The sequence below is a fragment of the Perca fluviatilis genome, chromosome 3 (genome assembly GCF_010015445.1).
Source record: "Perca fluviatilis chromosome 3, GENO_Pfluv_1.0, whole genome shotgun sequence".
In the NCBI taxonomy this organism is placed as follows: domain Eukaryota; kingdom Metazoa; phylum Chordata; class Actinopteri; order Perciformes; family Percidae; genus Perca; species Perca fluviatilis.
This window is the reverse complement of record NC_053114.1, coordinates 8784032-8797287: the sequence shown is the minus strand read 5'-3', so window position 1 is coordinate 8797287 and position 13256 is coordinate 8784032. Positions and strand designations below refer to the sequence as shown.

Below are 13256 nucleotides of genomic sequence, written 5' to 3'. Positions count from 1 at the left end.
AGTTTATTTTGTCGGATTCTTCATTGCAACAGCTGATTATCTGCTTTGCATTTTAACCTACACTAGCTCACTCAAGCACTCATACCGATCTCCATCTTTCAGCGACTTCATCGCTAATCCCACAGTTGTTTACATGCTATTCAGTTCGGTTAGCTTAGCAGTTAGTAATGGTCTCTCCCTCAGTGATGGTTCCTGCTTCCTTTAGAGATATATGTCTATAATGATAATAACTGTAGTGTATTTGCCGTGTTGGAGGCGAGGTTCCGCACCAGGAGATGATCATTTACGTTAGCTGCTGTAACTTAGCCCCCAGCAGTCGCTGCTAACCTAAACTCAGTTCACATCGACAGTACATGCAGATAACTTTAGTCTTGTGGAGAGAACCATCTGGAAGGGCTTTGCAACTCAACTTGCCAATTAAAAAGACCATTTTCTTTATCCATTTCTGCTCAAGGAGCTTTGTTTCTGTCAGCCATCCACAACGTTACTGTTGCATCAATTCCTGATTTCCCAAACAACAGAGACCCCCGAGGCCCGAATCAGAGAACGCGTGCGTTCATCACGCATTAAAAAAAGTTTTAAGGCGTTATTATCGCGTGGTCTATATCGACAACGTTTCATTACCGGGATGGTCCGGTGCCACCAGAAATTCCGCCGGATGTCCCTCGTTTCGGCCGGATGTCTGTTATCTTCCTCATTCTTTGTGTTGCCGTTCTAAACTCTGGTGGATTTATGAGGACTATGGTTAACTGCCTCTCAGATCTCTGCAGGGTAAATCCAGACAACTAGTTGGACCTTCCTCTGCAGCGCTGTGGAGGAAGGTCTGGTAACGCGAGACTATTATCGGGGTAATTTTGACAGCTCTACTACTGTAAAAGCACAATATCACTAACAGCCAAGGAGAGACAAAAAGAGTTTGGGATGTGACATGTTAAGTAACAAATAGAGGACAAGCAATAGGTGAAGGGTGAGAATAACAAAATCGAGCACAGACAAGAGAAGAAAGCAAGCCAGAGGAGAGGATGGGGATGGAGAGGACAGGGCGCCCGAGGCACGGAGCGCAGCACAGCAGCACTCGAGCAGAGAGAGATTTATGAGGCGCTGCTGGAGAGGAAGTGTTATTGTTATCGCCCTGCTTTCTCTCCGCGCCCAACAGTGAGTTCTTTCCCCTACCATCTCACTCTTTCTTTTCCTTTTTCACTTTTAATTTGGATCATCCTAATGGGAGCATAACTCATGTCAGGCTGCCACCCCAGGATGTTCAGGGAGAGGAGAGGTTGTGTCAGGCTGCAGGCTGGCCGTTCACAGCAGCAACACACTGTTTCTCTTTGTTTTTGCAAACTGGCTGAGGATGGTCTTTTTTTTATCATTTAGAAAGTTTGTAATTTTTGTCAGGAAAAGTTAGAGTATAGCGCTTTAAGAGCTCTGAAACAACTAGAGCTAGCCTGTTTGTTAGCTTTGGTGCTTAGATGGAAGTCACATCGAATGTTTCCAGCCGGGTTATAGGGAAAGCTCCACTAAGTGAGATTTGAGACAAAATTGATTTGGTGCATTTCATCCTTGATTTAAAGTCCGTAATGTATCCCAGTTGCCTCAAAATGGGATGTGTCACCCTGCCTTCTATTAACCCTTTGAACTCTTTAATAGAAATGGTCTGCCAGCCTATGCCTACATTGGTAGTTTTCCTCATTGTGATGTCATTTCTTGTAATATCTCCAAATGCTTCATATCCCTAAAATCAGTACAACCTAAGCTAAAAGGTTCTGTAAGTCAGTAAACCATAATAATTAACTAAAGTATTGACATTATGTCATAAAGTAGAAAAAATGTTAAATCTACTACAGACTCTAGCAGTGCTGGAAACCATTCACTATTCCCTACATGGTGTTTATTAAATAGTGAACTATATAGGGAATGACCTAACAAGATTTCGGACACTACACTGAAATTCTAAACATCGTAGCGGCAGAATGTGCTCCGGTTTTTTGTGCGCCCAGCATCATGTAAACCAACCCAATCAAAAGAGTTCTATGTCCCTGAAACAAAGCGAGCACTCAGAAGGAGAGTAAAAGGTTGTATATTATGTATGTTGCATGTTACATTTATACTGTTTAGAAACGAAAGCCTGCTCCATTTTTCCTTTTTAGCTTCAACAGGTGCTTCTGCTTCTTCTTCTCTTCCGGGACAACACGACCGCGTTGCATTGTGGTATACGGGAGTAAAATTTAGGGTACATCCTATCATCCTATCACTTTCTGATTGATGCTCTGGTCGCTCAAAACGCTCAAAACGCGATGCCGACAGATTTGCCGCTCCTTGCAGCTGAGAGAAGCCAGCTTCCATTGAAAATGAATGACTTCCGGTAACTTTAGAAGCTCAAGTCGGCGGCGGTGTGTACGTACAGTTAGGAGACTGGCAGCAGGTCCTGAGTGTGTTGATTCCAACGGGAGAAGTGAACTGTTGAAGATAAAAAAGTTAAAACCATGCTTATGTTTTAGTACAATATACTTTTAGGTAAAAAATGTAAACTGTTGTGTGACTGAGTGAAGGAATGTTTTAATACTGATTAAGCCTAATCAGCATTGGTCTGGCTCACACCTACTCAAGTTTCTAAAGAATTAATTAGGTCATGGCTGTTATTTAGCATGAATGTAGATGCTCTAGAAGACTTATTATTTAAACAACTTTTGGGGAGCCACTCCCTGCGGGGCCAGACTTAATTAGAACAAAGGAAATGCAAACTCTGTAAACTTGAACAGAATTGGCACTACCATGTTAAACGACCTTTATCTGTGACCTGGAGTAAACCTGAAATCAGAGGTGTGTCCTTAACCTGAGAGACAGGAATATAATTCGGAAACAGAGATGATTTCAGGGCTTCAATCTGTGACCCCGCAAGGGGAAGCATTTTGAAGACCGCTGTTTACAGTGTATTGTTTTGTCATGTCTCATGACTGATTGGGGTAATTCCTGAAGAGGAGGCATGTCAACTCAGTCCGCTGTCAGCTGCAGTGTATCATTTGTTTTTGTCATGTCGTTTTCATCGTGTTGTTTTATTAAACCTTTTGCTTAACTTTCAATTCGACCCCAGCCTCTCCTTCCTCCTCAGAAATCAAACGAACACGTCTTTTAGAGATTTCTTACAATTGATGACTACATCTGATCGTAAACACAGATTATGACATAGTCACCAAAGTAAATATTGGACCCATTCTTCACAAGCCACAGATAGTATCTCCAGAACATTCTGACACTAACATTTTTCAGACGGACACATCAGGAGAAAATTAACATTGTTTGGCAACACACATAAGCTAATCTAATAAATATGTCTTTTAGCTCTGTATATATCTAATGTCGGCAAAAGAAAATATTAATAGATTATACAAATGTAACTTTTCATCCATCCACAAGACGTTCAGTAACTTTCAAACGAGGCCACGCCCCTTTAGGAGACAGGAAGTGTGTACCAGTTCATACCATTGGCACTGCCTGAAATGCTTTAGTATAGAGGATCTTTGATCTTATGTATGCTCAAATTAGCTGGGCATTGTGGGTATTTTATAGTGGACTATATAGTGAATAAAATTAACCGTGGAGAATTGGAACACCACTACAAAATGGCAAACACACTATATAGTGCACTATGTCTGTGATAGGGAACGATTTCAAACACAGCTACTGTCAGGACCACAGCAGTTAGCAGCAGATAAGACTGATGATCTAAATAAGAGCAGCTGCAGCTAATTTAATCTTGCTGCTCTACTGCTAATTAAGACCCGATACAGGGCTGTTCAACATGTGTCTAGAAAGGACCGCTGAAGAAAAGTTCATGTCCTTCGCTACTGAACCTGATTTATTGGGGGAAGAAGCCAATAAACATGCTTCACTACGTACTCTTCGCCTGAAGGGAGGAAATTACACTAAAATAATTGTTTGAGCTCAACTGAAAGTCATTGAATAGAACTGATAATAACTAGAGTGCAGCTGGAGTTGGAAGAGTGAATATTACATTCATAATTATTTCAAATGAGAAAATATTTTGTTGCAGCCCAATAGAAGACATGAACCAACACAGTCTGACTTGTGTCTAAACGTCCCCGCAAGTCCTTAAAGCTATAGTGCGTAGTTTATGTTGCCCCCATGAGGAATTCTAAGTAATGACAACACCACTGTTGTTGCATCCACATGATACAAGCCTTCCATAATCGACTGAACATAGCCATACTGAGAAATAAAGAGAGAGTTGTGTGGAGCTGATCGTCTTAATTAGCTTTGTAGAAACTCATTTGTCAATGGCTTGAATGTAACAGACGTTCATTAATATAAATAAAGTTACGCAGTAAAGCTTTAATTAATCAACCTGTGTCTGTCTATCACATAGACAACTTATTTCCAACATTACTTTAAGCAGTGTTCTACCGTTTGACCACGTAGTTTCTCTTCTCTCTGTTCCAGGCTGGAATGATCCTTGATAACGGAGTAAAGACCACCCAGGCAAATGACAAGGACAAGAGACCCTTCCTGTCTCTGATTGGAGCCAGGTCAGGATCCCCCCACCCCCCTCCCCACCCCAGTCACAAACACCCTGCATGACCAGCTGAAGTCCCATCACACCCAGTATACTTTGGCATGATGGATGTGCACTCTGTAATGGTCATGTTTCCTGTTGATGTGCTGTAACTGGCAAATGTTGGTGTTTGGTATAAAAGACGTAGAAAAGTTGAACAGCAATTCTGTGTAACAGTCGGTCCCATGTGGTGAGTGTGATCGGACCAATATGTCATCCTGACCTCATCGCTTCACTATGAATACACCCTACATACACACACTACTCCCTATTCAGTTCAGGGATGCTCTTCAAAGCGTGAAAAATCCCTGCAAGGAAGCTTTCTCACAGAGCGACTGGTAATGGAAAGAGATCCTGACTGCTCTGTTATTCTGTCCTGCTCAGAGTAAATACATAGATAGATAGATAGATAGATAGATAGATAGATAGATAGATAGATAGATAGATAGATAGATAGATAGATAGATAGATAGATAGATAGATAGATAGATAGATAGATAGATAGATAGATACTGTAGATAGATAGATAGATAGATAGCCTTTATTGTCATTGTACATGGTCACATACAATGACATTTGGAGAGCTCTTAGTTTAGTTTATTGTACATATACAAATGCTACAGATTAATATACACATAATCAATAAAAGATGTGATGGAGAGATGCAAAAAAAAACTCAGAGGGGCTTAATCTGGGCACTCTTCAATGCATAATCCATTTAAAATAGAAAGAAACTAAAATAATGAAAAGAAAAGGAGAAAAAAAAGCCCCAACTCAAATAACACATTGGATCATATACTGGATGTTGACTGTCATCACTATAACAATATGACTGGATGAGTCCTCTCAGCCCAGTTAGCTTGGTTGTAACTTCAACTGAGAGTAGACCTCTCTCTAGACATACAAATATCATACAAAAGTTGAAATACAGTAAGAGATTTTGTAATTAGCTATGCCACAGGCTGCAGCCCTGCATATACTGCACATACAGAAGTATACAATACATTTAATACCACTAAATCATGAACTAAACCCTGTCTTTCTCCACTCTGCATGTATGTGGTGTTCAATTGTTTAGGTATGGCCCCCACCAGGATGCTGACCCTTTCAAACCCAGAGTCCCCGCTCTGATCCACCATTTCGTGGCCTATAAGAACCAGGACCACGGAGCCTGGCTGAGAGGAGGGGATGTCTGGCTGGACGACTGCCAGTGAGTACCCCATGCATGCATTGATATAGTGATATTGATATTACAGTTTTTTGGGCACTTGGGCACACCATTGGCACAAGTGCTCTCACGCTGTGCAGTGCTGAGCATTTGATGAAGGCCACTGGTCAGAAACCATGGCAGCGAGTCAGCTGTACACACACTCCTTTACCCAGTCCAAAAACACCTGAGTGTGAACTGTGGTAGTTAGTCTTTCTCCTTTAGTTTTTTACTGCACCACCACTGACCTAAAAAAATGGCAGAAAGGTCACATTGTACATATGTGCAAAATGGATATTGCCTTTCTCAATTGGAGTTTACTTGAACATCCAGGCATGGTTATCTGAAGTATGGTTAAACTATAGTTAAAGCTTTAGTGTGTAAATTTTTGATATTAATGAACGTCCGTTACATTCAAGCCATTGCTAAATGAGTTGCTTCAAAGCTAATTAAAGACTATCAGCTCCACACAACTCTATCTGTATTTCTCAGTATGGCTATGTTCAGAAGATTGTGGCGTCCGGCGACTTTCGCGCATAGAAAGTCGAGTGAAGATAATGAACTCTTCTGAAGAGTCCATAATGTTTTTTTAATCCTCCATGTCCTCCTTGGCTACTAGTAACTGTGTGGAGGAGGGGCGGGGGTGGTGCCGATCGCATAGGGCTTGTATCATGTGGACGCGCCGACAGTTTTGTTTTGTTGTTTGTTGGGTAACTTTGGTATTTTTCAACCTGGACTCTTTTTTCCTATGTTTTTGTGTGTAAGTGACTGATGGGAATAACAATTTCTGAAATTGGATACAAATACAGTTTTCGTTTCGATTGCTAACATGCATTGGTCAAAACTGAAGTCACTTTGTCAAAACTCTTCACAGAGAAGTCTACGTGGACCAAACTGTGGATCATTTTTTGGATTCATTGCTTTCACACAAAATGCATTCAATGACCACATTTTCCAGAGTCCATGAACTCTTTTCTCATTCACTCCACCGCCTGCAAAGCACGATATATCTGCAGCACATTGTTCAAGTGCTAACACTGTTTTTCACATTTGTTACTGTAAAGATACATTTCTGCAGTAACCATATTGAAAACATAAAAAAGAATCTAGCAGAATCTTTACAATAAAATGAAGTAATAATCATTCCAAACAGCTGATTTCAGCTGAAAGAGAAGCAGAGAGGGAGGAACCCTCACAGTGCTGAACAGTCGGGCCCTATCTTGCACCCGGCGCAGCACGGCACAAAGCCCGACGCAAGTGTCTTTGCTAGTTTAAGATCGACGCGGTTGTCAATTTCCTGTCCAGCACCCACGTCGTTTAAATAGCAAATTCCCAAACGACCATCTGTGCGCCCCTGGGGGTGCTGGTCTTACAGGGAGGTGTGTTCAGGTGCATTCTTGGCGTATTGCTATCTTGAGGCAGCGGGAAGTGACCAACAAAAACCTGGTCTAAAGTCGATAGGCAGAATTTCATTGTTATTTTAACAGCGCATTGCTAAAATGTGCCTAGGCTCGTGCACAGCGCGTGCACACTATGCTTGTTACACACACACAGGGATGTGCAGCAGCACACAAACATGCAAAAGATTAAAAATATTACAACGTGAAATAGTGTTACGATATGATCTGCTCACGTGCTTTCACTTCACGCTCAAGCAGATCAGTTTCTTCTCTTGAAAATCTCTCCTCTCTGCTTAGCAAATCAGCCATCATAATAGCAATGCACCAAGATACAAACGCGCCTGGCTTTTAAAGGGAATGGGAGATGACACTCTGATTGGTTCACTGCATGTTACACCCAAAATTGATTAATTAAGACACTAGGTACAACCATGCGCGGAGTTTGCGGGGGGGCCCCCCCTGGTAGCTGAAACGGGTAATTGCATTGTTTCAAAAATGAGTGGAATAATTACTTCTGACATAACCAGATATTTTATAAATACTTTAAAAACACAAAACAACTAAATGGGGATAGGTAATACATCTGATTTCATATACTGCTTTAGTAAAAATAATGTTTTTTCAGGGCTCTGCCTCTCACCTGAGACCATTGTCGACACATATGCAGGACGCAAAAAACAATAATTTGTTGCACTAGTCGGGACATCTTACCGTGCCAACGTTACAATAAAGGTTGCCTAAATGCCATGTATATAAATTTGCTGTCAGCTTACTAATTGAATGCGCGTTTTGTGTTGATTTGGACTTTGATAAGTTTTATTCCACTTTGTTTAAACGGCGAAGTTCACCTCGTTCACCTGTTTGGAGCTGACTGGTGAATATGACGCTTGTATAGGCCTTGCTGGATACACCGGGACTCTGTTTGTGGATCTACTGATCGTGTACGTGGCTTTGTTTTCATGTCATTGGATTACGGCAAAATACTGATCTTTTTCTTAACGTGTCTTAACGTTTTTGATGGTGCGATGTGCTTGGTTTCTGCGTTTTGAGAGGCATCTCAACAGACTGGAGGTCCAACACTGATTGTTCACTGTTAGCCTACATGTTAGTTGAATTTAAGTGTCGGGGCATTCTGCCACCGTCTGTCTATTGTGCTCCAACAGCGCGCCGTACCCACGCGGCGCGTCAGTTTGGTTTGAAATGTGCTGGGGACAGAGACGCATTCGAGGTACATTTCCACAAGTGCTGGGTACAATGACGCATACGTTTTTTTCTCTTTCGCGCAGGTCAGATTTAATGTACGTAAACAATGACCAATGATTACCAAATTTTTCTCTAATATTGCTCCTCATAACCACGGAAAACTGTCAAAAAATAGAACCCAAAGTCCAATTATTATGGACGTTATCTGACATTTAGCGTTTCTGCTTCACATTTTCAGCAGGGCAGCGGAGCAGCTGTTGGTTGACTCCCAACGGTTCTCATGGGCTTTATAAGTCCTAACATGAAAAAGCTGTGGTTTAATGTACCTAAACAACGATCAATCATCACCACGTTTCTGGTTAGATTTTTTGACAGTTTCAAAAGGGTTGTACTGGGTACATACTAGGACGCATGGTTCAAAAGGGTTGTACCGTACAACCCTTTTGAACCATGCGCCTGGCACACAGACCCTTTTTTCCGCTGTTAAACTAGCAAAAGACTCTTACAACGCACCTGCGCCAGGCGCTTCAAGCAGTGTTCTTAGATTGTTAAAATAGCGCCCCACGAGTCAATATACTTCAGCCTACATGTTGGTGATGTTTTTTTGTAATTATTATTGGAGCTCTGGGATTTCAGAAATTATTTTTTTGTAGTAAAGTAAATCACATATCTGGACTATATGCCCATATATGGAAAACATAAAAGATATTGAAGCAAATTTTGGATTCATTCTTATTCCATATACTTTATTACAGTCAAAGTGCAAAGTTATTATTCTGAGTTTTGGAGGTGAGATTAACTGTTTGGCCAAGATGCAAGGTGGTAATGCAGACTGTATGAAGAGTTTTGAAAAAGTGGTTTTAGTATGGCCTGATGCTTGTTAGCAATCGGGGAAAAAATGTGTGTGTGTGTGTGTGTGTGTGTGTGTGTGTGTGTGTGTGTGTGTGTGTGTGTGTGTGTTTTTGTGTGTGTGCGTGCGTGTGTGTGTTCCCTGGAGATCTCGGACTTCTGCTGTGCTCACAGTGATAATATTCTTATATTCTCTCTTTCTTGTTTAGATTTGCTGATAATGGCATTGGCCTCACTCTGGCGAGGTAAGACACCCCACCCCACACACACACACACACACACACACACACACACACACACACACACACACACACACACACACACACACACACACACACACACACACACACACACACACACACACACACACTTTTCATATTTCTAGGATGGATAGAAATAATGGGAGGTCCCTCTTTCCCTCGCTCTCCCTCTCTCTCTCTCTCTCTGTGTCTGTAAGAGTAATTGGAAAACACCTTATAAGGAGTCTGTTTAGGATGCATTGGGAAACAGAGTGCTTTGATGCCATGTGAAAAGTAATTTAGGGGTGCGATGGTCACAGAGGTGGGAATTGGTGAGAAGTTTCCTACTGACTTCACAAAGTAGGGTGCCTACGGGTGCATACAGTATGTCCACACCAAATATGTCTCTCTGTTTAAACCCTCCATCAAAACAGTGTTTCTGTCTCCAAAGTGTATGAATCTTGGTGTTTCAGTGTATACAGGGTGAACAGAGCTTTGGCAAAATGATGGCGTAAGGCAGGCCACAGATGGTCGGGGGGGCTGTTTGGCAGTAATAATTGTGTTTTGGAAATTGTATCGAAATTAGTGAAAGAAAAAAAGAAACAGACACAGCGTAGATTAGAGTCTGGTAACATGCAGCTAAAGACAGGGTAACATTAGCTTACCGGCTTGTAGCATGCAGCTAAAGACACGGGGTAACATTAGCTTACCAGCTTGTAGCATGCAGCTAAAGACACAGGGTAACGTTAGCTTACAGGCTTGTAGCATGCAGCTAAAGACACAGGGTAACGTTAGCTTACTGGCTGGTAGTATGCAGCTAAAGACACAGGGTAACGTTAGCTTACTGGCTGGTAGCATGCAGCTAAAGACACAGGGTAACGTTAGCTTAGCGGTAGCCTGCAGCTAAAGACACAGGGTAACGTCAGGTTACCAGCTGGTAGCATTCAGCTAAAGACACAGGGTAAAGTTAGCTTAGCGGTAGCCTGCGGCTGCTCTTTTTCCAGCCACTGTTGGAATCGGAGATAACGGAGAAACAAGAGAACTGGAGAACCCTCCTGCATGAGGGAGGACTGGCTGAATAGTGTTTGAGGTTTATTTTTACATTGCTGAGCATGATAGCAGCAAGGAATACTAAGTAGTAAGTACACAAAGTACATACAGTAAATAACTGGCAATGCAGACACAAGAGGGGCGATCAAGGCTGCTGTTCTTCCTCACTTTGCATTTGACGTGTTGGTTCAGCCAAACTTCTAAAAGACATTTATTGAACACAATACAGATAAACGTTACATAGGGAGAAGATCTAATGTATATAGGGCATCTAGCTGAAGCTATCTAACTAATAGCTTAATAGTTTTAGCTTCAGCTAAAATGCAGTGTAATTGGTTGGTAGATGGACTAACTGTTCCGCCCCACACTGCAACACACACAAAGGAACACTGCAAAATACTGTAATGCTCATTATTCAAAATGGTTTCAGCTTTCAGCTTTCTCATTTTCACATTCAGCAACTGCTGAGGAAAGAATATAGAACTACCACTGGAGCAATATACAGCGTGTGATTTATTATCTACTTAATTATCACAAAAAATATGTTTTATCAGTCTACTTTTAATTTAGGGTATCTGACCTGACGTCCATCTGCAGGTACACAGATCACATGGTTATGAACTGCCCTCTTTAGTCTGATTAAACAGCGTTTCCATGCACAGCAGTAACCGGGGTATGGTCTTACCCTGGGTTATGCCAGTTCTCCATGTAAACATGAGCGGGTAGAAATGGGATGTGATGGGAGTAGGGCTGGGTATCATTCAAAAATGTTCGATACAGGTGCCAATACCAATACTGGTTCCTAAACAATATTTTTTTCGATACAAATTTTATAAAACAAAACTAAATTAAAACATTACGGCACAAAACTTTTTGTTTATTTTTCAGCTCTTACTAGGAGAGTCATCTCTGTGTAACGTAGAGTTATTCCAGCGTGTTCACGACGTGTAACGTTAGACAGCCAATCACAAACATTATTAGATCTTGGTAAAAGAATGCTGCATGCTGATTGGCTCACTGACTGATCAGATTCACTCCTTAGGTACTGAAATTGGGTATTGAATGACGAGGCATTTTTCGATACTCTGTAATTCAGAGGCAGTACAGTAAAAAAGCCCTAGACGGGAGTAACACAGGACTTTCACCCAGGACCGGGGTGTGTGTCCCGCGTGTCACTGAAACGTACATTTTATAACCCTACCCACCATCTTTTCCTAAACCTAACTGTCCCATTAGTATTAGAGCGTCAAAAAGTGAGGTCAAGAGTCCCAACCAAGCGCACTTAGATATGACGCTAAAAAAGACTTTTAGCAACAATAAGCCCTTTAATAACAACACCGAAGGCACATGCCTAAGCGTCCATATTTTATGCGATGGAAGTGAGAATGTGTTGCAAAATCTGAACAACGAGGAAAGCGCGGCGAACATGGCAGACTTTTCAGCACTGTACATTTCGAACTTGCCATAGCTCGTGTTGTTTCTGTTGTTTTTGGCGCTGTTGTTTCCTACTGCTCTCTTCTATTTCCGGGTCAGAAACCACGGCAGCTGAGTGGGGAGGGACCGTTAGAAATTATGGAGCATGTGCAGACGTGTAACCTGAGCTTACCCAGGTTAATGCATATGCATACACGAATACCCTGGTTACTCTAGGTATGTTAACTGGGGTATTGGAACTCTGATTTTAGCTGGGGTAAGGTTTTTAAAGGGTGTTTAAGAAACAGGGGTATTAAGTCAGAAGTGAAACGAGGAAGCAGTGACATCTTAATTAATCTTTGAGAATGAGTTTGAAACCTCATAAGATCCTACATGGTGAAAAGTTGTAACTTTTAAAATGAATAAAGTAGTCTGGGCCTTGTTTTGCCTAAAACATCTTACAGTAATGTTAAAATAATTGTAAAATCCATCTTACATAATTTCCTAAGCTTGAACGATGCTCTGGTCATAGACCATGGACTACTTCCTACCCACTCATAGAAGGCTAAGTGCTTCTTAAAATGACATATTACAGGCTTTTTATTGTTTTTGCTTATTCAGTGCATCATCTATACTGTTACCATGACCACTGATGCTCTCTTTAAGTGATGTTACAATGAAAGGAACACAAAACACACACACACACACGATACAGAAATGAATTAAACAGGTGTTGATGTGCTGCATATCCACTGACAGAATGGAAGACTTTGTCTTCCTTATGTGCAGTTCCTTATTTTTTATCTTTGGCCTCCATAAAGTCTGACAGCACAGTCATAACTAGAAGGGCTTTTGTGGCTTTATAGCACCTCAGCCTCTGTTAACTCATCAACACTGCTTTTTATTCTCAGTATATTTACCTCTCTATCTGGAACTGTGAAAACAGAAAAGCAGGCCGTCTTTACTCATGTGGTGTAATTATTGACATTATGGAGTTGACATACATACACATTTACATACATACATACGATACATACATACATACATACATACAGTGCCTTGCGAAAGTATTCGGCCCCCTTGAACGTTTCGACCTTTTGCCACATTTCAGGCCTCAAACATAAAGATATAAAACTGTAATTTTTTGTGAAGAATCAACAACAAGTGGGTCCCAATTATGAAGTGGAACGAAATTCATTGGCTATTTCAAACTTTTTTAACAAATAAAAAACTGAAAAAGTGGACGTGCAAAATTATTCAGCCCCTTTACTTTCAGTGCAGCAAACTCTCTCCAGAAGTTCAGTGAGGATCTCTGAATGATCCAA

General features: G+C 41.3%; 1 protein-coding gene across 5 annotated transcripts in view; it reads left to right on the top strand.

Moving 5' to 3' along the window:
- The window catches only part of LOC120555589 (cell migration inducing hyaluronidase 1), a 219544-nt gene that overhangs the window by 181857 nt on the left and 24431 nt on the right, over positions 1-13256 (top strand). For all 5 annotated transcript variants that reach the window (XM_039794378.1, XM_039794383.1, XM_039794382.1 and 2 more), the window contains exons 17-19: positions 4459-4544; positions 5649-5780; positions 9439-9474. In XM_039794378.1, coding sequence (XP_039650312.1) covers positions 4459-4544; positions 5649-5780; positions 9439-9474 — 254 coding nt within the window. The remainder of the gene's footprint in view (positions 1-4458; positions 4545-5648; positions 5781-9438; positions 9475-13256) is intronic.